Source organism: Rhinolophus sinicus, linkage group LG07, assembly GCF_036562045.2.
Source record: "Rhinolophus sinicus isolate RSC01 linkage group LG07, ASM3656204v1, whole genome shotgun sequence".
NCBI classification, from domain to species: Eukaryota; Metazoa; Chordata; class Mammalia; order Chiroptera; family Rhinolophidae; genus Rhinolophus; species Rhinolophus sinicus.
The window spans coordinates 96,789,428-96,814,477 of NC_133757.1; the positions used below are offsets into that span (position 1 = coordinate 96,789,428).

General features: G+C 34.4%; 1 protein-coding gene across 3 annotated transcripts in view; it reads right to left on the reverse strand.

Moving 5' to 3' along the window:
- The window catches only part of GLRA3 (glycine receptor alpha 3), a 152,733-nt gene that overhangs the window by 111,042 nt on the left and 16,641 nt on the right, over window positions 1-25,050 (reverse strand). For all 3 annotated transcript variants that reach the window (XM_074338338.1, XM_019733096.2, XM_019733097.2), the window contains exons 2-3: window positions 13,918-14,045; window positions 2,460-2,527 (exon numbers count right to left, since the gene is read on the reverse strand). In XM_074338338.1, coding sequence (XP_074194439.1) covers window positions 2,460-2,527; window positions 13,918-14,045 — 196 coding nt within the window. The remainder of the gene's footprint in view (window positions 1-2,459; window positions 2,528-13,917; window positions 14,046-25,050) is intronic.

A 25,050-nucleotide genomic window follows, 5' to 3' on the forward strand; every position in this document is an offset into this window, starting at 1 on the left:
CTTTATTAAAGTAGGTTATTTGTATTATAAAAAACAAAACTATATTTGTATAAGAAATAAAAATGTCTTAATGCTTTTATAAAAGCATATTAAGCAATATTATGGTAAATAAAACAATGAGACAAAATTTAGTTGCAGAGCCATGATGGTGGAAACTATGAATAAAATACATCAACTTTTCAAGCAGTAGCAAAATAGTTTTTGATCCTTAAGATAGAACTATAATAACAAGTTCTAATTTCTCTATGTCTATGTAGAGGGATACCATATTGCAGCTATTCTATCTGATACCATTAAAATGTTTACAAATATTGAATCTGATTATGTGAATAGGAATAATGTCACATGTTCAGCAGTTTGGAAGACTAAAAAGAAAGCAAAATGGATGTAGTTAATTTTATAACAGTTTATTTTCTAATACTTAAGCTCTAAGGTGTTTCATTAATGTTCATTGATGTTGCTTGTGAGTCTGAAGAGGATAGTGATAGATTCTAAAAATGATTTCAAAGGAAATATATTATGATGGAATATGTAAGAATGGAAAGGATTTCTATACTAGCAAAGGGAAATAAAACTTTCCCTTGAGGGTCATTGTGAGGATGTATTTGCCATATTCTGCAAGCTTTCTGTATAATATTCTGTAAAGTAAGTCTGTTTAAAGTTAAAGGTAAGAAATTTAGTTGGTGTAGTCATCTCATAGACTATGTTCTAACTACCAAGTGGTTATAACCATTTAGTGGTAGGCTAATGAATTATGTCATAAAAAGCCGAGACCTTCAGGAACTGACAATCTGTCAGACTTTAATGCAAAGGAAATTCCACCATGTCTTCTCTCATTTCCAAGTCCTTTCCTCCACGGCACAAAGATAAGTAAAACTATAAATCTTTCTGACTCTTGCTGTTGAAAGTATTTTGTGTAAACAGTCTTGCAAACGAGAAAGTATAAACACATACAGTGTATATAGTAGCAATTAAAATGAGAAAGTTACCAGGACTAGAAATACAGTTTGGGAGGTCTAAGTAGAAAAAGCCAGTAAAGATCCCTTCACCATTAAATATGGTTTGAACTGGGCATGTATAAATGTAGGATATAAATCAGGAACAGATATTCAACCAGAATCAAGAATATGTCAAAGTCTGAAGCAGGATTATAATCACGTTAGGATTAGAATTGCACAAAAACTACACTGTGCTCAAACAAGGAAATTACATGCAGTTTCTTTGTGTTTACAGAAACACTCACACACATTCATGTTAAGTTATATACTGTAGTTAAGATAATTCTATATAATGCCCATATATGGGAGGTTAGTTTTTCTCCACTGATGCTTTTATTGTTTGACTAGAATCACAGAAATGCTGCTAAATGAGTAAATATTATGTACATGATGAAAAAAGCATTTTAAAAATGTGGCGCCTGAAAAAAGTCTCTTTCTGTTGAGATAGATCCTCTACACACAGGCACGCAAAACTCTACACAAACCCCCACATAATAATTTGCATATTAGTTACTTTTCCTTAGACATTCACTATGAAATCATTCTGAGATATATAAAATGAGCATAATTCTCTACTTAATTGTTTTGGGAGCTAGTAAGTGTTGAAGTATTTCATATCCTATTTTAGCTAAAATCAACTTTGAAGGTTAATGCAAATTATACTTGCTAAATTCAGGAATGGAGTGTAATTCTAGGTAATTTAAGAACCACCATACATAGTTTCAATGTTTAAGTTGCCCACTAGACAATTTTACAGGTATTCAGTGGTTCATGTGTTTATTTCTGCATTTTATTTTAGCTAAAGTACACAATAAAAACTACAGGGCAAAGAAGAGATACAACATAATCTTTAGAGAAAGTTATAAAATTCAAAACAGAATAAATCTGGTCTGTAATGATAATTTTTTGGCTTTAATAAGTATGTGAAATGTTCTCAATTGCATAGTAATGAAGTCTCTGTTCAGTGAGTTTAGTTAAATTAAGGCATATACTCCAAGTTACAAAATATTCATGATGTTTGAGCAAATACTGTATTCATTTGGAAAGTTAATCAAATAGAATACTTAAAGCAATGTTATGAATACATTTATTAGTAAACAGAATGACTAAACATGAAATTGTTTACTCCTATTCTTGTGTCTGGTTATTAAAAAGCATGGAAAAGAAATAATTTATATGGTAAAATTTTAGTTTTAACTTGACATTTCATATTTAATGACTGAAATGTGAAAAATCAACCTTGTTTTCACTTACATTTATTCTCTAATAAATATCTAATGCCATGTGTAAATGACACATTGTTACTTGAAGTTGATTGCAATTTATACCATTAGTTTTCTTTTCAAATCTTATTATATTAAAATTTTGGCTTCAAATTAAATAACATTAGCAGAAGAATTGCTGTTAATGTGACTATAAATTACTTTGGTATGAAAGTTGTTTCAAAGTAAACATGCCTACCATGGTTGTCTCAGCGATAGAGCCAAAGCTGTTTATGAATATGTTGCATGTGACATTAACTGGAGGGCCTGAAAAAGAAATTAAGACATGAGGTCTATTTAGATATTTATTTAAAATATTTTCAAATAATTGCATACTTCTCTTTAGTAGTTTTTTACAAAAAAATATTTTTAAATATACGTATATACACAGACACTTAAAATTGAAGGCAATCATTCTGTGAAATAATACAGATTGCAAATGACAAGTTCATGGTCTCCTTTCAACACTGATGCTGGTCAGTCATTAACCTCTTTTGGTCTCAGCTTCCATGATCTACAAATATGTAGCACTTTTTCTAGGATGAGTTTGCGAACTTAATTTTCAGACCTCATCTACCAGAACTTTTCAAAACTGCCTGTGGGTATCTCATTCACCAGATCTTCTTTTAAAAGTTTTGTTCAGTCTTCTCTGTGCCTAACTGGTATCACAGCCTTAGGCGCCTGCAATGTTTAAACAATTTCCTGCGATTATTTTCAACAATGCCCTGGGGATGGGATTTTTCCCACTGAAGGAGTTCCCAGTCAAACAGGGAACAGCCAGACAGGTCAAACAATAACATACCTCTAGGGATGGACTATCTGAGGAGCTCCAAACCTGGTTTGCTCTCTGGTAGATGCTAGGGTCCTTGATTATACAGCATTTGTGGTTGAGAGGCTGCTAGTTTTCAAGGGTAGTAGGAGTGGGGCCATATTTAAATGCCTTCTGTCCTTAGAGAAATTCCTCAGTTTTTCTTGAATAAATATCCTCATACTGTTGCAAGTTTTTGGTTAATTTTCAGAGTTCTAAAGGATAATTTTGACCATTTTGCCAGTGTTTCTGGTGCTTTTTGGAGGAGTGAATTTATAGAGATTCTCACTCCACCGTTCCAGAAGGCCCCTGTGTGTGCCTGATTTAACATTCATCATAAAACCAAGAATTTTTATTTTTATGAGACCATTTATTCATTCCTTTCCTAAATATCTAAAACGTGTGCACATCAAATTGAAGAAGACACAAAGAGATAATCATCTAGCAGTGCAAAAGTTAATAGGAATCAGTAAATTGTTGACTACTTGTTAGCACATACTGTGCTGATTCATAGATACCCCTTAATCCATGTAACACTGAGAGTGGATAATAGTCCACCATTTACACATTAGGGAGCTAAAGCTCACAGAGTACACTTAAGGTGCTAACAAATGCCATAGTCAGAATATGAACCATTGGTCAGATTGTAAGAATGATTCTTTCCCGCTATACCAAGTTGTTCTCAAATCTTTTAACTCAGCTAATCTCTACCTAAGTTAGTCAGATAAAGCCACACACAAAAACTGATCTAAGCCTAATTTAGTGTTTGTTTGTTTTCTACCAAAGGATGTTCTCTTTGTACCAATATTAAAAAACAAACAAACAAACAAAAAACTATTTCTTTAGTTAGAATCATTCAAAATAACATTTGAAGTTTTAATTTATATTTACTTGATTACTGGTGCGTAATTTTCATCTTTGTTTTTCTACTCATTTTATGATAGCCATTTACTTGCTGGAATAGGTAGAGAAAACGAACAACAAGATTATTTACAAGTAAAGTCTAGGATGCATTGGCCTATGAATCCTACTCACATTGAAATCATCCAGGTAGTTTTAGAAAAGATTGATAACCTGATTCTTATCTTCTAATTTTGTGGGCACGTCATGCAACCAAGGCACTTTTTATTGCCTTGGTATTTTTAAAAGCTCCGGTGAGTCAGATGGCAGCAATGTGGAAAATACTGACCGAAGGAATTCTGGACTAGGAAGTATCTGTGGCCATCATATCATAGGGTTAAAAATTAACTGGGGTTTTCTTAGAGATGAAGAAATAGAGAGAGAGAGAAGTCAGGACTTAGAGTATTGAAAATGCAAGGCTATTAATTTTGACAAGAGAGTTGCCTATTATAAATTTGGTCATCACTGCTAATAAAACATAGTAGATGCTTTGTACTTAGAAAGAGCCCAAAGCTGATTGAACACTGAGATGCCTAGAATAATATTTCAAACAGATATAGAAGCTAAATTGTTGTAAGTATGAAGGGTGAACATGTAAGAATAAGACAACCTCATAAAAATCCCGAATCCTGGAAGTACTATTATTTGATTACTAGTGGAAAGTTGTTGTTTTTTTTAATCTTTACCAGTTATTTCTAAATATTTACCAATGTTTTCAATATGTGAGGTGATAGGACTGTCTTATCTGTTACTACGTAAGAAAGGAGAAAGCATAGGTATTTTACTTCATGATTATTGTACCACTGTAAGAAAAGTATGAAGTCACAATTAACTGTCAGAAGATTTTTCTTTCTCTTTTTTTTTTTTTTACTTAATGTTAGTCGAAGGTGATGAACTCTAAAATATATACAGAGGCTGACTGGAATCTTGAAAAACTAAAACCAATCTTTCATATTTTATAGATTATTCTCCTTTTTTCCTAGAGAATACTAAAAGCCTGCTATTTACTTTTTCTGGTAGCAGGAGTCTGGGGAATATCATTTAGCTTGAGATAAATTCTGTTGTGCTTTATTGGCTCACACCCGTTGGAGAACACACAATCATTAGTATCAGGTTAATTCATTTTTCAAGAAAATGCTGATGAAGGTACATCCATGTTGGGGGAACACAGCCCGTTATGAAATTGCTGTTAGAAGACTGCCAGCTCTATATAACTGTGATCTCTTTGGCTGAAATTGGAATAAATAAAACAGGAAGGGGGTGACTTTTCTTATTTTAATTTAGCAAGGGGCAGGGTCTTTGTTTATTTGGACTTTAATTTCTCTCTGGGAATTGAATAAAAAGTGAGGCATTCTTTATTATACTTTTTGGTCTTGTGTTTTAAATTTAATTATTATCCATAGAATTATAGGTGATCGTGGTTAAAAACAAAAATAGAATGAAGGTGAAAATTCAGCATAGGCTTCAGGGGCCTAAGTTAGTAATACTTATTCTGGTACATTCCGGTGTCCTGTGTGTGCAGGTGCTGTATGGTACCTCCTAATGATTCCAAGAAGGGTTTGAATGGAGTAGTATTAAGTCCTGTGTTAAGATGAGACCTCCTCTGATAGATTTGTTTTTTCTCTAAAATGTGGCACTGGCATCTCAAGCTGACCAGAGACTTGAATCATAAGGTCAATGAATAAAATAAGGAAAATAATGTTTCCATAGAAAAGCAATGGTCAAAGAAGTGACTAATTGAGGCTTTCACTAGCATTTGGGAATTTGATGCCTCATATTATATGAAACAGATTCCAGCCCTTGCCTGTCCAACATGCCTCCAATCAGACGCAAAAAGGCTCTTCCTAAAAGCAGAAAGTCAGCCTGGTTTCTAATCTAACTTTCATTTGGGGTAAAGTAAATCACAGTGGTCTCAAATGTAAGCTTTATTGTTTAATCCATCATCTACCAGATGTGTTCCTCACGTGGTTATTGGAAATACATAAGTGCTATTTGGTTCCCAATTCGCTATTTATTTATATATATATATATATATATATACACACACACACACACATATTCTCTTCTTCAGCAGAAAGAAAGGTGAATGGATTCAGGCATCAAACCTTAATTCCAAATTTCAAAAATAGAGTAGACGCTTACTTGAAAGATTGGATGGATAGATAGATAGATAGATAGATAGATACATAGATACATAGATACATAGATACATAGATACATAGATACATAGATACATAGATACATAGATACATAGATACATAGATAATTTCACATATATAGAAATTATTTCATTTTTAAAAATTGTAAAAAGATATTAGCGTATGAAGCAATTTGGAAATAAAAGCCATTGTTTTTAAAGACAGGCTTGGCCCAGATCATGGAATCTTTTCAATGTGATACTAAAGCATTTGGAATTTACTTAATGAACATGAGGGAGCCATTACAGGTTCTTGATTATGGAAGTATAGTGAACGAACACGACACGGTGAATAGTTGAATGGATGGATGATAACAGCTTAGAAACAGAGAAAATAGTTAGGACTTTATTGTAATAGTGCAGATGGGAAAGAGAATGGCCTGACCAAGAACAGTGACAGTGGAGAGCGATCACAAAGAATGAAATGGATATAGCACTATCATGTTTATAAAGCACTGTATTCACTGGGAGCTCTGGTGGGTGTCAGATCAGGGCAGCACTCTTGGAGTAGTTTTCTACACTAGCTGTCCATGTGTATATTCAAAAATTTTGAGAGTGAAGCTCAGAGAAGATTGTAAATTTTCTACTGCCATTATAGAGAGCACCTGTTACAGCAGTCCTTGACCAATCTGCTATTTCCTCTGTGCCAGTGCAAAAGCTGTTATATCCATCTAATAGGCTACTATGTTTAGCAACAGAGCAGATAACTGCTATGGCATCCATATGGCAAAGTGTGCTTTTAAATTGTTCATTACATTAGCTATCGTTGGCCTGAAAAGCAAGTGACAGTAGCTGCAGATGTTTTTAGCAGCATGTTTTCTTTTAGCTGTTTCTTAAAGAAATAGACCATGGTTTGAAGTTCAGAGATGGATAAAGGCAAAATGGCAAAGTACAATGCAAAGCCTTGGCAATTATATTATTATTATTCATGTTGGGGATGATTGTTCACCAGGCAGGTCTAGAGCAAACAGAGACAAACAAAAATAACCCACGTGTTTACATAATTTTTAACATGTCGTATGAAAGCCTTACAACATTTGAAAGATTAAATCTCAAAAAATTATGTTTAATGAGTTGTTTTTCATTTTAGATAAATATATATTTTATGTAGTCGTGTTACTACGAGGAGAGATATGCCTTTAGTTTTTAATTAACAAAAGCATATTTGATGACTTTAAATCCAGATTTTAAGTTATTTGTTAGATGTTTGAAAAAGGTTTGAAAATCATGGCAGGATTCAGTTTATTCTCCACACCACCACCACCCCTTCTTTTCCCTTCCCTTTCCTTCCTGAAAATGCAGTCCTAAAGCCATTCAGTCGGGCAATGCAAAATGGGCTTCCATGCTGGGGATGGCTGTGGGCAGTGGTAATCTAGAGCAGATGAGAAGGACATCTATAGAGATGGATTACATAGCATGGGAGGTTGGAGCCAGAGTGAGTGAGGAGGGTGTTGCCACAGTAGGGCAGCCTGGTGAGAGGTACTAGAACCAAAGAAGTGTGAGGAGAATGTGTGCGTGAGGGCATCCTGGCATGGGAAGTCAGAGTCTGAACAGGCCCTGGGGCATTTGTGTAAGAGAGGGAGTGGCAATCATGAGAGAAATGCAAATAAAAACCACAATCAGATACCACTTCACTCCGGTCAGAATGGCTAGCATCAATAAATCAGCAAACAACAAGTGCTGGCGAGGATGTGGAGAAAAGGGATCCCTCATGCACTGCTGGTGAGATTGCAGATTGGTGCAGCCACTGTGGAAATCAGTATGGAGGTGTCATGCAGGAGACCCTGCTCGCTGCACCATGTGTCATGCCGGGTGGCCTGCGGGGTTTCTGCTCCTGCTCCCCACATAAGAACGCAGGATATGGTGAGGCCAAAATGGAACACCCTCAGAGCCATAGATGGGGGAGTCATACCACTATATTCTTGCTGGTGGCACTATAGTCTCACTGGAGGCTGGATCCACACTGTCCGCAACCCGCTTGCCAGCTTAGCCACCATCTTCTTGCTAGCACCATTTTTTTGCTAGCGTAGCCACAGCAGTTATATTAGTGGCCAATGGCTCACTGGCTACAGCTGACGGCCAACTAGCCACAGCTGATGGCCATCCAATCACAGTTGATGGCCATTTACTACCTGAGCCAGCACCTTTCTATGTGAGGCCGAGAGCCTGGAAACTGCTTTCTGGGGCTCTGTCCCCACAGGAGGTATCTCAAAAAACTGGAAATGAACTGGAATTGCATGACCCAGCAATTCCACTCTTAGGTATCTATCTAGAGAAATCCAAAACACTAATTCGAAAAAATTTATGCACCCCTGTTTATTGCAGCGCTATTCACAATAGCCAAGACATGGAAACGACCAAAATGCCCACTGGCAGATGACTAGATTAAGAAACTGTGGTACATTTATGCAATGGAGTATTACTTGGCCATAAAGAAGAATGAAATCTTACCATTTGCAACGATATGGATGGACCTAGAGAACATTATGCTAAGTGAAATAAGTCAGACGGAGAAAGACAAATACCATATGATCTCACTTATATGTGGAATCTAAAGAATAGAGTACATGAACAGGCTAATCAGAAACAGTCTCAGAGATATAGAGAAAAAACTGAGAGTTGCTAGGTGAGAGGGGGTGGATATGAGGGAGAAGGTGAGGGGATAAGAAAGCACAAATTGGTAGCCACAATATTGCCACCGGGATACGCAAGTCAGTTTGGGGAATATAATCAATAATGTTGTAAAGATTTTGATGGGTATCCGATGGACATTTGTTTTATTGGGGAGACCACTTCATGGACAATGTAGATGCCTGACCACTGCACTGTACACCTGAATCTGAAGCTGAATAATAATGAATGTCAACTATAATTTAATATATGTATAGTCACAGGAGGTGGAGTACAGCATAGGGAATAGAGTCAGTGGAATTGTAACAGCTACATGCGATGTCAGAGGGGTAGTAGATTGGGGGAGGGAAGTTATCACTTTGTGAGGGGTATAAATGTCTAACCATTACATTGTTTTGTACACCTGAAACTAATAATAAAACAAAAAGAGAGTGAGTGGCAAGGAGATTCATTGCATATTGATTAAATACAGAATTATAGTGAGGATTATGGGACCCAGGTCTCTTACTGTCAGATGAGAAAGTTAAAATATGGAAACTCAGCAACAAGAATAAACCTATAGAATTGGAGATATCAATGTGAATTCATGGTTTTCAATAGAGAAGTAAATATATAGATGTAAATTAATATGTATATATATGAATGTACACATATATGTGTGTGTATGTGTGTATTTATGAATATATATATATATGTATAAAGATGCATTCTGGCAGGCACCAACTTAATCAATTAATCAAAGTAAACATTCCCAGTTATGGTAAAAATTAATATGCTCCACTGTCTGATAAGATGCAATCAGAACTTAGCATCACCTCTGTGATATTTCTGTCAAGATGAATTACCTAAATTGAATCATGAGGAAACGTTAGACTAATGCAAATTTAGGTGCATTCTGTTAAATTAAAAAATACTAATTTTTTTTTAAATGTCTAGATCATGACAGTCATAGAAAGTACAAGATTATGGTTCAGACTGAAGGAGACAATGAGAAATGACAAAATGCAGATGTGATTCTAAACTAGATTCTTTTGCTTATGAAGCCATTATTCAGATAATTGATAAATTTTGAATGAGGTCTGCAAATTAGATGGTAGCAGTATTTCTGTGTTCATTTGCTTGTTTCAATGGTTAGATGGTGGTTTTTTAGGAGAATGGTCTTATTTGTATGATATACTCAAGTATATCAAGTACTGGCGCATGAGGTCAACAACTTACTTTCAAGTGGTTTGGGAAAAAAATAGGTAAGGGCTATACTTGCAAACCTTCTGTTAGTTTAAGATTGTTTTAAAATTAAAAAAAAAAAGAAATAACTACTACAGAAAGAATACATTAAAATCAAACAAAACCTAAAAATATAGAAAGCAGAATCTAAATCTATGAACATTTTAGGTGAACATCTACAATTTTAGAAAAGCTTATTATTAAAGAAGTTCTTCCTGTTAAGATGACCTTGTATTATGTAAAAATGCAAGTAGAAAATATACCTTTATACAGAAATAATTGTGGATTTAGTTCAAGAGCAATAGTGTCTGGATGGATAAGAATCGTTAAAGGTAGATACAGGAAATGCTAACACTTTCCCTGAAAAAAAAAAAAAAATACAAGCAGGAAATGAGTATTAGGTACACATGCCATTCTGGGGATAGAATGTGTTGCAGCAAAAATTATGATTTGAAAACTGGATTTGTGGTGTGGGAGAAAGGGATTAATATAGAGAACTATTACAGATGAAAAGACAGAAACCACAAAAACATTATGAAGGCAAACAATGTTATTTCTAGATAAAGAGAGTGGCCGTTGGAGACAGATGAAAAAAACTTAAAAATGCAATCAGGGTTTGGGAGGAAACATAATCAGGTGATTGCTGAGGGAGTACTTTCTGCTTGCATCCAAATTAGACTCAAGGGTTATCAAAGACCTACTGAGGGCCTAAACAGTAAGGTCAAAAGAAAGAAGTAAAGTCCAAAAAAAGCTGGTAAAATAGTCTAATGAAATAATGTTTTATTGTCTATGGATGTACTTTTATTTGCAATTCAGTTGATTTTTATCTGTGAAACTGGCGTCTAGTTTCAAATGACTCCTAGAAGTTTCTATCTCAAGAGGGGAATTGAACAGTTCTCTTTCTCTCTGAGGCCATAAAAATTGTACTACCAAATAAAAATGGGACTAAACGTATCACACCAAAGAGAATGGGAGGAAAGTCATAATTAGTTTAATGATAAAATAGAAAAGGCAAAAGAAAACCGAGCAAAGCCTAAAATAAATGCATGTTAGGACCACGTGGAGAAGGAAGCTAATGTGCTAGGAATTAACCAGTGAGGGACAAAGTTTAGGGTCATTTATAGGGTAGAGGTGGGGCGTTGGACAGGACCCGGAGGGCGAGACCATGGGCACCTATTTCAGAAAGCTCCGTGATTCTCATCCATCTTCCTGGAGAGCAGGGGTAGCCTGGGGCTTGGCACTGTAGAATTTTGGAAGGCATGGAAACAAGTTTTGCAAACATAGTTTATTAAAGTGATTGGAAATAATATGGTTCTGTTAATTGGTGATGACTTTTTAATCGTCTTCTTTTTCCAGCTTTACTGAAATATAATTGACATATAACAATGTGTGAGTTTAAGGTTCCTGGTGTGTTGATTTGATACACTTACATATTGCAATATGAGTACAGTACCACCATAACATTAGCTGACACCTCCCTTACAGCACATCATTACTATTTACTTATTTGTGGTGAGAACATTTAAACTACCCTCTTAGCAACTCTCAAGTATATAATACAGTATTGTTAATTATAGTCTCAATGCTGTGCATTAGATCCCCAGAACTTACTCATCTTCTGTTTGCAAAAAGTTGTTGTTGTTGTTGTTTTTAAGTAGGGAAAATAACTTTTTCTGATTGGGGAAAGCTAGGTTCCTGACAGTACCTCAAAACTAAAGCCATCTCTGTTTTGCCATCTAGAGGACCTCAGCCCAAATTCTAGTCAACACTCAATGCTCACCTAAAGCAATGCTCTGCCAGGGCAATGACATCTGTCAGATTTTCCTTTCCAGAGAGTGGAATAGCAGAAAACCATCTCCCTAGACACACACACACACACACACACACACACACACACACACACACACAGAATTAAACCTGCATCAGTATCGAGGCAACTCAGCTCAATCCTTCCTGAACTACAGAGCGTTTCTCTCACGTATTAGAAAACTAGCAACTTAGAGTAAACATGATGAATAAACATAATTGTTCCTGCAGAAATAAAAGTGAAATCACTGGGCCAAAAAGAAAAACAGAAGAAGTGGAATACTACAAGAATAGAGGTATTAATTCAGCAGTCTAGTTAGTGCAAAGGAACCTTATAAGGCCTTCTTTGTAAAAGACCTCCAAAGCAATCAAACAGATTTCACCAGAAGCAACCAATTTTGCTTTTGGAGTCTTTACCTCAAAGAAGTAAAGCTGTGCATGAGGATTGTTGAGCCAAGGAACTGCTGCTTTTCATCACTAATACTTTTAGACAACTTAGTGTTTGCCAAGTTCAGATACCTGATTTTTACTATTGTCATAAATAAAACAAACAGCTAAACATACAAAATAGCACCTGCCTACCAACCTGTGACACAACCCCATGACTTCGTATTCAAGGAAAATGGTGTAGAATAAAGAGGACTGTGAAGAGACCAAAATATAATTACAGAACTAAAATGTTCCTGAATATTCCAAAAGTATACAAATAACACCATGTAATACTATCAAAGAGTGATTTAGAGGACAAATCTGAAGTATTCTCCTTAAATCTAGGGGAAAGGAACAAGAGTGAAAGATATGAGTGGAAGTGTGTTAGCCACAGATGATAAAAGAGACCAGATTTTTTTTTAAGGGAAAGAGAATTGCTTTGGAAATAACACCATGCCAGCATAAGCAACAATTTTATTAAAGACAAATGTCTGTATGAGGATACTGCTTTCCCTCAATTTGTGAAAGTTCCTCAGAATGCTGAAATTTCTCATTTTCATTTTTATATGATACCCTTTAAACTGTACTACTTTCCCGAAGCTTGCATTCAGTGTTTTCCTCCCGTGCAGTTGAAAATATTTATGGTAGCAATGCTTAAAAACAAATAAAAAAATGCAATCCACAGTTTAAATGTTCAACTCACTTTTAAATTGAAGCAATTCATAATTTTCTATTCATAAATTATCAACAAATTCTACTTCTATCTTTTTCTCCTGCTACCCATTCTTGGTATTTATTAATCCTTTCTAATTAATTCTTATACCATTGCTAAGCAATCTTTTTCTTAATCCGTAAGAACAAATTCAGGAAAAAAAGAATTATTGTAGAATATGTTGTGTGTTTTTTTTGTTTTTTTCATCTTTAGGAATAAAAATAGCTTAGTTGAATCCCATGGAAAAGATGCGTATTCTTATAACTTAGATTATTTTTTATTAAATAAAATAATATTCAAGAGATATTAAATTAGTAGGGGCATGGAAGCAGTTTTTTAATCTTTTACCCTAGATTAAATTACAGGACATATGGTAGTTCTGGATAATCCACATATAACTTGTATAAATATGTTACTTGTCACTATACTAACAGAAAAAGAAAGAGTACTCAAACTGATAATTGCACTCTTTCCTATAAATTTGGTAGGTAGAATAATTTCTTAAACATTATCAGTGGCTTTTAGTTATCTGGACTTTTCCCCAGGACATAAATGCAACAACTATTTGATTCTCCACAATAGAGTCCTGATATTGGGGGATTTAACATATGGGAAAGTTTATTGTCAGCTCTAAAGAAGCTTCCATTCCAGTTAGTAAGAGTATATATTAAAGTTATACATAATATATAATTTCCTAAAATGAATTGTCACGACAATAAGTATAATAACAATTAGAGAAGGAAAAAAACACTGTTGGTTCAAAGAAGACAAATTATAATAACTATTAACATGAGAATATATATTTTTTAAGACATACTTTGACTAATAAAACATACAATAAAATTTTTGGAAATAGCCATCAGAATTTTTGGTGAAATCAATTTAAAAATGTATCTTATTTAATCATATTTAAAACACATTTCATATATAGTAGTAAGCAGAACAATTACCTTTAAAATTGGGTCTGATTCTTGCATCATACCCCGATGTCCTCCCCATTAATTTATCCAAAAAGTCAGAAGGTGACATTGGAGCACTTCGAGATCTTGCACTATCTGTTTCCTTTGTTGCAACCAAACTACAAATGAGAAAAAAACATCGATTTTACAAAAAACAATCTTCCTAACAATTGTTACCTACAAATATAAAATTAATATGCTAAGCAAAAATACCTTTGAAAACAAAAAGAAAAGCTTTATATATGATACAATGAATGTAATCATAATGACAGATAGGTATTGATAGATTTACAGTCAGTGTTTACAAGGTTTCACACGTTTTCAGCCCAAAGCTCAGAGATGACATTGTTTTCTGTTAAGTCCGGAAACAAAGCCAACTTATTAGACTTTCAAAATTTGCATTTACCCAAACTTGATTTCTGATAGCAATTTTTAGCTGAAAGTATCCTTAGTGATTCGGACATAAGAAAATACGAAAGTTTAGCTGTGAAATACAATTCTTATTGCTTTTATTGAAGGGGAAAACATCACCCTTAGGTTCTGTGAAACTTTTTTTAACAGTAATAAAACTTCTGTCTGATAGATTAAACAATCATGTTCTTTTCTTCAATTAGATTGCCTCCTATATTAATAACATACCCAGTTACATTCATTCTGCGTTTACTTTGTGTCACTCATCTACGGTGCATCTTGTTCAGATTTAAAATTTGTGCGTCCAGATTGAGAAATTACTATAAATGTGGTCTGTGCACCTGGCTATTATATGATGAGAACCTGTGTCCATGAAAGGTAAAGGGTTACTGTTTTTCTCACTCAAACATTTTCCTTTTGTGCAGTTGTTCATCCTAGAAGCCCATAAGTGTAACTGCACTCCCGTGTAGCCCCTCATTTATCTAGGTTGGTCCACAGAAGGCCTAGGCCTGCTTGCTAATATCAAATGACTCTGTTCATCCACAGAACTTTGCTTAAGAAAGTGAAGCAGACTTTCTGAGCACACATGTGTTTAAAACTGATATATTCAAACTGATGTTACTTCCTGCAGGTTGTCAATCATCACATCCTCCCAGCTCTGTCACTCAACTCAGAGCATTGCCAAACCCTGAACCTTTATGGTCACCACCTGATCTCAGTCGTATCAAGTTATTAAATTTCTATTGCCAGAATTTCTAATAAGTAGTAAAAATGTGATGTTGAGCTATCACCATTTAATTGTCTACCATACATATATATTCAGTGATTCATAGTCACAACTTTAAAATTCAATATCAATAATAATGAGAGAATGATATTTCTGAAAGTATAGCATCACAACTAACAGCACTTACTAACTATTGCCCTGTTCTAGAGGCTCTATCTATTATAGTTTGGACATTCTAGGTCACTTACCCTCCCAAGGATTCTTACTCTGTCTTTCTTGCTTTCTCCCTAAACAGAAACCTCTCCTCTCCCTATTCTGTCGGTTCCGTATTACTTTATGACATTTTATCTCTGATTATTAATGGTCAGTTGAATTCCCTGCCATTGTGATCTCTGGAAAGTTTATTTTAATGCAATTATCATCATCATCATGAAAAGAAAGAACAAAAACCCACTACCTTTTCAATAACTCAAGGACTTTCCTCTACCATATGTTTTACGTAACGATCAAACTACTTTGTGGATTACTGCAAATCTCTGGTTAATTGCCAGAGTTATGAAAAATCTGGTTGTTGCCGTTTTTGAGTTTTCTTACTGCTGCTTTTAAGGAGGAGAGAATTTATAGGGGTCTGTACTGAACTATTTTTGCTGGCATTATCACTCTGACAGTGTCTTCTTAGACTTCTTTTTATATTTGTTTTATTATATTTGTGCTTTAAAAGTGGGTCAGATATATATGGTGATCTATTATAGAAATGTACACTTGAAACCTATATAATTTTACTAACCAATGTCACCCCAATACATTTAATTTAAAAAGAAAAAAAATCATTCTTCAGCTTCTTACTGGAGCTGCTCCTTTTTCTTTTTCTTTTTTTTTTTTTATTAGTTTCAGGTGTACAAAACAATGTACTAGACACTTACACCCTGCACAAAGTGATAACTCCCCTCCCCCAGTCTATTACCCCTATATAGCTGTTACAATTCCACTGACTATTCCCTATGCTGTACTCCATATCCTGTGACTATATATATATATATATATATATATATATATATATATATATATATTAAATTATAGTTGACATTCTCCTCTTTTCTCTCTCTGGGTAATTGTATTTACTCCCATGGTATCAGCTACCTCCTATAATACTACTTTATAGGACCTTTTAAAAGATCTTGTTTCATAAATAATGTAAAGATTTGCTTTTAAAAGAAAATATAGGTTTACCTTTTGGGTTTCCTTATAATGAATCATCAAAAACTGTAATTGACTAAATATCAGTAAATATTATATTGATAGTTATTCTTATGGTAGTAATAAAGCAATATTTCTGTTTATTCTCTCTTTTCTCTCTCTGCCTCCCTCCCTCTCTTCTTTCTCATAAGGGGGAGAGAGAGAGAGAGAGAGTTAAATTATCAACATGGCAAGTGTTAATTGAACATTTTCAAAATTTGGCTACATATTTTTTTCAGATATATTAAACAGTAGATAGCACAATAAAGAAAAATGAGGGACAAAAATGGAATAAAAATGTCCACTGCATGCCTACAATTTTAGCAAAATAAAAGTAATTTGATTTCTTTGGGCAGATATATGCTAAATTTTAATGATAATAATTGCTTCCATTCATACAATAACCATGTTCCAAAAAGTCTGTCTTTTCCTAATAGTTTTTATTAACCTACTTCTAAAATAATTTTTTTCAAGTTGTTGCAAACCAACATTAATCTTAACACGGAATAAGAATATTTTAAAAATAACATATTTTCCTCTCATATCAAGCAATCATTTATCCATTGCAATAGGCTATTTATAAAAGTTTGATATTTATACTAATGTGAGGAATAAGCTACTGAATATTTTCCGGTAGTGGAGATAGAGATGTCCTCTGTACATACTTTTTCTGTAATTATTGCCCAACACTCAAGCAGAGGTAGGGACTGGCACGCTAGTTGTATGTGATATTTGTATGTCCTGTAGCATGTCATCACGTTACTTGAGAACTCCTGGAATTCTGAATCCCTGAACACCCATAGGAAGATAACGGAGTTAGACAATCCACATATAAGAAAATGTTCTGTTCTTAACGTGATATGATCCTGCCAATAGATATTTCTGTGTTTGACTTTTTAATATTATGAAGATAAGTAGTAAATGTGTGCTATGTTCTACCTGCTTCCTCTGTGTATGACAAAGATCTGAATGGAAGCAAGATAATTCACCATAATGTCTCCAGATCATTAGCGAGCCTCTGCCACTAAGCATACAAACACATGCTTGCATTGTTTCAGCTGCTTCAAACCCTACTACCCAGCACTATTTGCTCTCAAGATCTGAATTATTTGAATAATTAAATAATAAAAACAAGATTATTTTGTTTCAATATGATGAAATCATTCTTGATCTTTTTTAAGGTTAACAATTTATTGTTGTTAATCTTAGTAATCTTCATTTTTTGACATATTCAAAAAACAATAACTGGGCTACTACAATAATCATGCCTTCATGAAATTTGATCCCACATTGGTACTCTAAAAAAAATTTTTAATTACAGTTGACATTCAATATTATATTAGTTTCAGTTGCACAGCACAGTGGATAAACATTTATATAATTTACAAAGTGATCCCTCAATAAATCTAGTGCCCACCCAACACCGTACATAGTTATTACCATATTATTGACTATATTCCTTGTGCTGTACTTTACATCCCTGTGACTGTTTTGTAACTGCCAATTCGTACTTCTTAATCCCTTCACCTTTTTACCCAGCCCCCAACCCCTCTCCCACCTGGCAACCATCAGTTTGTTCTCTGTATCTATGAGTTTGACATATATACTTTTAAAAGTCCACTTGAAATAAGCTCTTATTGCCAAAAATATTTGTTTCCAAATATATTATTCAAAGATCATGACACTAATTCACCAGCGATGGGAATATATAAAAATTCATTTTATGGAGGACTAGAATCTTGTGAATAGAAGCTCGTTCATTTATTTATTTAACAACCATTATTGATTCCTTCAAAGAGCCTGGCATCATGCCTGGAATAGTTCGAAAGACAAGGGAATTTTATATATTTATGTAAATATATAAATATATATATCATATCCTCAGTATTTAATCTTCTTAAAGGTCAAATAAAGGTTAAATAATCTTTTTAATGGTTATTATTAGAAAACCTTTTTAATGACCAACACGCTGTTGAAATAGTTTCTACTAAAAATTTAAATTTTCATTGTTTATGCTATTAGTAATTAAAATTAGCTGAAGGAAGGAAAACGCAGCACTTCTTATTGCTACCATAGTGTGGGATGGAAGATAGATATCACCAATAAATGATCTTAGAAAGGCAAGCCATTTCATCCGACACTGCAAATTTATCAAGATTACATACTTTCTATAATAAATATTATATATTTTACAGTTAAATATAGTATTTTTAACACTGAAAATAAAAAATTACTATAAATTTAAACAAGAAATTATTTATAGTTCTTTTGACATGGTACTTAAAATTAATAAAATCACTAATATAATTTGATTGTTGAATTGAGAAGAATACATGGAATACATATTGGACTGGGATGGAGTGAGAACAGGTAAAAGATGACAAATTATTTTAAAAATACAATACCCAATTTTCTATAACCCTTTTATAAACTGAGAGAAATTCATTTAAAACAAAAGCGTAAAAAAATAAGATAGTAAAATAAAATAAAAACATAGTGCATTTCTGTTACATAAAAGTATTCTTTCTCATGCCAAAATGTGTTTTGTTGTTGTTGTTGTTAAATTGATTTGGGTGACACTGGTTAGTAAAATTATATAGTTTTCAAGTGTTCATTTCTGTAATACAGCATCTTGCATATACTGCATTGTGTGTTCACTACCCAGAGTCAGTGCTTTTAAATATCGGTTAAATGTTGGAACAATGACTTTTGAGTTCTCATATAATTTATTAGGTGCAAAGTACTGTGCTCAGGTATGTACCGTGTTTCCCTGAAAATAAGACCTAGCCGGACAATCAGCTTTAATGTGTCTTTTGGAGCAAAAATTAATATAAGACCCAGTTTTATATTATACTATATAAGACCTAGTATCATATCATATCATATCATATCATATCATATCATAGACCGGGTCTTACATTATTGTAAGTATGAATCTTTAAAAATTCGTGTATTATTATAATATGAATCTTTAAAGCATTCACAGTTCAGTAGATTACTCTGTCTGGGCCCATCTGGGATCTACAGAGAATCGCCGGGAAGTATCAGTGAGCAGGAGTGATTGGCTGGCTCCCTTCTTCCTAACACTGTGAGCAAAACCTTCACGTTTTGTAACAGGGATTTACCACCAAGCTCTGTAGGATGATGCCTACGTAAAAATTAGAAAATTCTGGGCAAAGAACTGTTCCAATTTTCTTTTCTTTTTTTTTCCAATTTTCTTTACTAGTTATGTTCACTGCAATGACACTAGAGCCATCCAACTTCTTCTGGGCAACTGATTTTATTTCTAAAGATTCACAATTTTGACTCAAATGGAATTATGATCAGCAAAAGGACACTGAGTAATTGGCTAAAAAGCAGTTCTACATACACATAGTCTATCCCTTTCTTTTCTGAAAGGAGTGGAGCCTATGCATATGGAAAGACTTCCCATCACCTACAACACTTGCTCTGGTATATTTCTCCTAGAACTTTCTTCCTAGTACAATATTGTCTGAGATTTTCACCATGTGAACATTAGTAGACTGTCTTCAGACAATCAAACTAAGAGAGCTCAGAGCAATAAACACATAGTATGAGGCTCCGTACGACTAATCTGGAATCTTACTCTAATTTTTAAATAGTCAACATCATCTGTACATACATATTCAAACACTTTTTTTTTTTACGTTCTTAAAACTCTGGGTAGGAGGAGTTAGTGGAAAGAATCTAAGATTAACTTTGGATAAGAAACTTTATCATCAAGTCCATTTTTTTGTCTAAAACTCCTAGTTTCAACAAAACTGTCATATTTATAGCAGATTACTAAGATTGTTAGCAAATTACGCATGATCAGTACTTTCGAAAGCAGCTTTGCATTTTTTACAAGTCTTTTATTTAAGAAAATCTCAAAATTGGTGTAAATTTGCCTGCCTCCCACACTTGGCTCTTCTTTTCTATGCTGTACCAAGTACTGAATTTACTATTAACTTTTCTCAGAAACCGTGTGTGGGCTTAAACACATTCCCATCAATGAACTTATTTTCTTCATTTAAGTATTTTATATAATCTTATTTCTATAAAGACGTGCTATTTGGAAGTTCAGAAACTTCAGTCCCTTACGCACCTCTTCTCTCCCTTCTCTTCCTCCTCGAAGAGAGAAAGAGGTAAAATATATCTACTTTGGGAGGACAAAACTAACCATTAAATATAGATGCTTTAAGGTGAATTTAATATAGTCGTCAGTACCTATTTACGTCTGCTAAATGCACCTTAAAATTGAGAGAAAATATAAAAGTTGTAGCTGGGAAATGTAATGTGGTTTCGAGACAAGTCTTGACACATGGGGCTGAAAACCATGTATCTGTTTTCATGAATTGATTGTACGGAAGGAAGGATGACCTTTAGGGACAAATCAGCGCCCAGGGTCCTGAGGCGGAGAAGGTCTGCAGTATGATGGAGAAAAACAGTTTACCAGGTATTCTATAGCTCCATAAACCAGTCCTTTAGGGTTACAATTCCATGGGAAAAATGTTTCACAGTTATTATTTGGAAATTTTTAAGGTGTTGAAACACACGCAATTGATATTTCTAGCGCAGGTTGGAAAATAAAACACAGAACAGAAAAGATGAGCTTTCTTCCCATTTCTCTACGGCTTCAGTCTCTTTATGAGAGATCTAAAGAGAAATTAGGATGTCTGGGAATAGCTGAAGTTTTGAGCAATTCACCCTTAAGCACACTGCCTTAGAAAAAGAACCATTTTTTGCCATGAAGACATACGCAGTGAAGCAGGCTTTAAGTTGATTGTAGGATATTAATTATTTTAAAAGGAGGCCAAAATGAAAGAATATAAAAGGACTATTCTAGACTATCTCTCCAAACTCAGAGAAATAATTAAAAATTAATTAAAAAACCTTCGGGGTACTAGGATCCTGATTCTTGCCTCTGTGAGTAATGTGTCGGTGAAATATGATTATCATTTTATAAAGTGATCTCATTTCTACCAGCAGTTTGATGGGGTGTAGTGTAAGCACTGACATGTTTTTATTTTTCTTTTTTGTGATGCAAGTGCCTGAGTTAAGCTTTGACTGCTGAGGCATCCATTTCAAAGAGGCACACTTCAAAGACTATCTGGAATAAACGCATTGCCAGCCACAGGACTAGATAAAGAGGCTCCTTTGTTTTAGAGATCTTGCTTGATTTCAATAACTAACCATTTGGGCTACTCGTTTGTTTTCCCTTCCTGCACTTTAAATTCCCTCTCTTATGTTTTAAATTCACCAATAAAGAGTGAACCCACCAAACCTTAGGCCCCCACCCTCAACCCCAATCAGAGCAGAACCCCAAGCCCCTCCCTGCACTCTTCCCTCACTACTCTCTCTCTACCTGTGACTTCGCTTTGTGGCCCCAGGTGTGCTATGTAATTTCCAGGTCTCGTAAGTAATAACCTGTGTCTTTTCCAAGTTTCCTAATGGTTATTGCTGAACGGCGTCTTGCAATCACAGTCAGGACCAAAGCGTTGGTCCAGTTGTAACATGGGTTTAGGAAGGGAAGCTGTCTGTGGGAAGCTCCTCAGGGCCCAGGTGAGTGCCCCACCTCGTTTCTAGATGGTAGCATTACTATGAATAGACTGAGGCCTGCATAAAACATGACGTCTGGGCTATTTTAATTTACCTAACCATCAAAATGATACTTGCTTCTTGATCTCTCAGGCACAGAATTCATATACATGATATAACTTAATTCTCATAACAACATTACTAGTTAGATATTATTACCTGTGTATTACAGACGAAGAAACTAAGGTAAAGAGAGGTTTCTTTTTTTTGCCAGGCCACTCTGATATTGAATGTATAAGCTTATGTTTTAAATCAAATTAAACTTTCCACTGAAAACAACCAGACAAGGTTTAAAAAAATCGGTCCGTTGGAGAACTAAAAACAAAGTGGAAAATCACATGGCTAAGAACTAAGGATACAGAAAACTCACAAAGTGAGCCAAGTATTTAGAGCTACATTTCCCTTAAGGGTGGTAATAAACTTCATAGTAGCTGAATGGTTAACAATCTGTGTACAAGTTTTGAAAGCTTTATGGATTTAATTAAAAATTGTAAGCCAGGACTCACCAAAGGGGTGAACTCCTCTGATTAGGTTTGAAATCTCAAATAATTACAACTTTTGAATAAGAATGAACCAGAAGTTAGAAGCCTTAGTAGGAAGCTACGCGTAGCTTGGAATTATCTCAATTTTTGAAATTAGAATAAAATCATAGATTGCTGGCAACCTAGTGCTCTAATAAAAACATGAGCCAAACTCCTGCTATTCCCACACAAAGCTATTCCTTCTCCATTCTTTTCAAACTTGGTTAGTGGCCACTTCATCTTTCCATTTCTCAGGATGTAAATCTTTGACAACTCTTGACTCCTCTTTTTATTCACAAATCATCTCTATCCATTTGGCTCTACCTTCTAATTTGGACCCATAATCCAACCACATCTCATCATGTCCCCTTCAACTTCCCTGCTACAACCTACCACTAGCTATTAACTTTGCTTTGAATGCTCATTGGTCCTCTATTCATCTAATTAACTTTTACTTATCTTTATGATCTAGGTTTGAGCATGATTTCCTCAGGAAGCCTTAGCTATTCTCTCTGATTTTGTAAAATCCTGCTAAAATATTTCCCCAATGTTTGTCTCTCATCGGTAGCACTTGTTACAATTGCAATTGTCATTTTTAATAGCATTAGTCAATCAATGTTTATCTCCTACTTTGTAAGATCTACTATTGAAGCAAAAATCATGACTGTTCCGTCATGACTGACTAATCTAGAGCATCCAGAGTGACTGAGCAAATATTTTTGAAATGAATTAACTAAATACAACGATAGAGAGGTTAAACATCAGAATATAACCCTCCAAGTCTAGCAATAATCATGCTTAGAGTGTATGTTGGACACTAGAGAGTGTCCAACCTTTGTCTCCTTCTGTCCTTTTACCCAAGTTAGGAGTGATGCTAATGAATAATCAGGAAAGATCATAAACCCAATTTAGAAATAGGAAAAAGCCAAGACATAAAAATCTGAGAGTGTAACTGAAATCATCGGTTTTATGTCTGAAAATGATCATTTAATGGTAGACCTAGACAGTTGTAAATTGGAATGTCAAGTGTGCCTTTTTAACAAGGCCTGATATTGCAATGATGTTTCCATTCAGTGCTTACTTAAAGTAGTGCTTATTAGAGGTGTCCATATTCAATGCTTGCTAGTTGTTAGTGATAAATTACATATTGTTTGTGTGTTTGTATGTGAAGGGTTAATATAGGGTTATAGGTGGGGAAGGAGGACTCTATTCAATAATAAAAATAGATGACAAAGGATTAGATAATGTAGTCATATAAGTTTTCTGAACTCTCATCTGTTTACGATCTTGTTTATTTGACCTACAAAATTTACTTTTATCATAAAATCACTCATTTTGACTAAACACTTTCAAAATGTCATGCTCAAAATTCATGGTAATTTTTATAATGCCTATGAAAACTGTCTATTCTCATGGGTAACAGTTACTTCTTTATAGTTTTGGGATCAGCTTATTTCAACTAAAAGAACTGAAAGGCCATAACACAGCTAATTAACTCATTGATTTGTAGCTTCTTAATGACTTATTTCTTCTAAAGAAAGCTGTTTCAGGTACATTGACCTACAATGGACTTCATAGCCCCTAATATATGTTGAGGGCACAAGTTAATTATATGAAAGTCATCAGGGTGCAGTGCTTGAAGCTCCAAATGGACAGCCAGGAAGCTTACGCTTTGTTTCAGCTTTGTCATTCACTAGTTGTTTCACCTTGGGCAAGCCAGATAGTCTCTTACCAGTATGAACATGGAGATTTAAAGGGGCACACATTTGTCACAGATAAATTTAGTAAACCAAACAACAATCTACACATATATTTTGAAAAAATGCCAAGTTCTTAAGCCAGTGTTTGGATTTTGTATTTGATGCCATGACTCTTTTGATCAGGCATATTTTTAAGCAAAATAAAGAGACATTCACGCAAACCAATTTATGTAGAAGGGCCCTGGGTAGTTATAATAGTATCTTATGAAACCCAACTAAGTATAGAAAATATAGACAAGCATCAAGAAATACTAAGCACCATAGAAGAAAAAATTTTGATCGACTCATCCCAGTTCATGGATTCAACTTGTGCTTGAAAGCACTTTAGCAAGAGAGGTTGCAAGTCACATCACAAATGTGCAGTTGTAGGGGTCTTAACTGACACACTTGTTCACTGATCTTCCTTAAATAACGTCTACTCAGGACATTCAGTCCTTCAGAATTCAACTATTGAATAATGTTTAAAGCAGTTTGGGATTTATATTGTCTTTCCTTTAATAGTTTTGTTTCAGTTTTGCTATTCTAACAAGATTTTAAATAATTCAAAAGAAGTCTATCAGTTTGTATAAAACTCATTGAAAATCTGTACGGGTAGTTGCTGCTGAAACAGTAGAATTTCAGGCAGGAAAAGACTGAATGGACAAATACAAGAGAAAATATCTTAGAACCTGTGGTATCCTGGGAAGTACAAGAGGCTAAAAGAATATTAGTGTGTCTGGAATAGAGACAAAGAATGTCAAGATAATAAAAAATGAGACCAGAGAGTGCCATAGGAACCAGATCATGCAGTGCCTTGTAGATCATATTAGGGACTTCTGCGTTTATAGCCCCATGTGGAAACAAGCGGTCAAGGTAAGAGCTGAGGATAGTT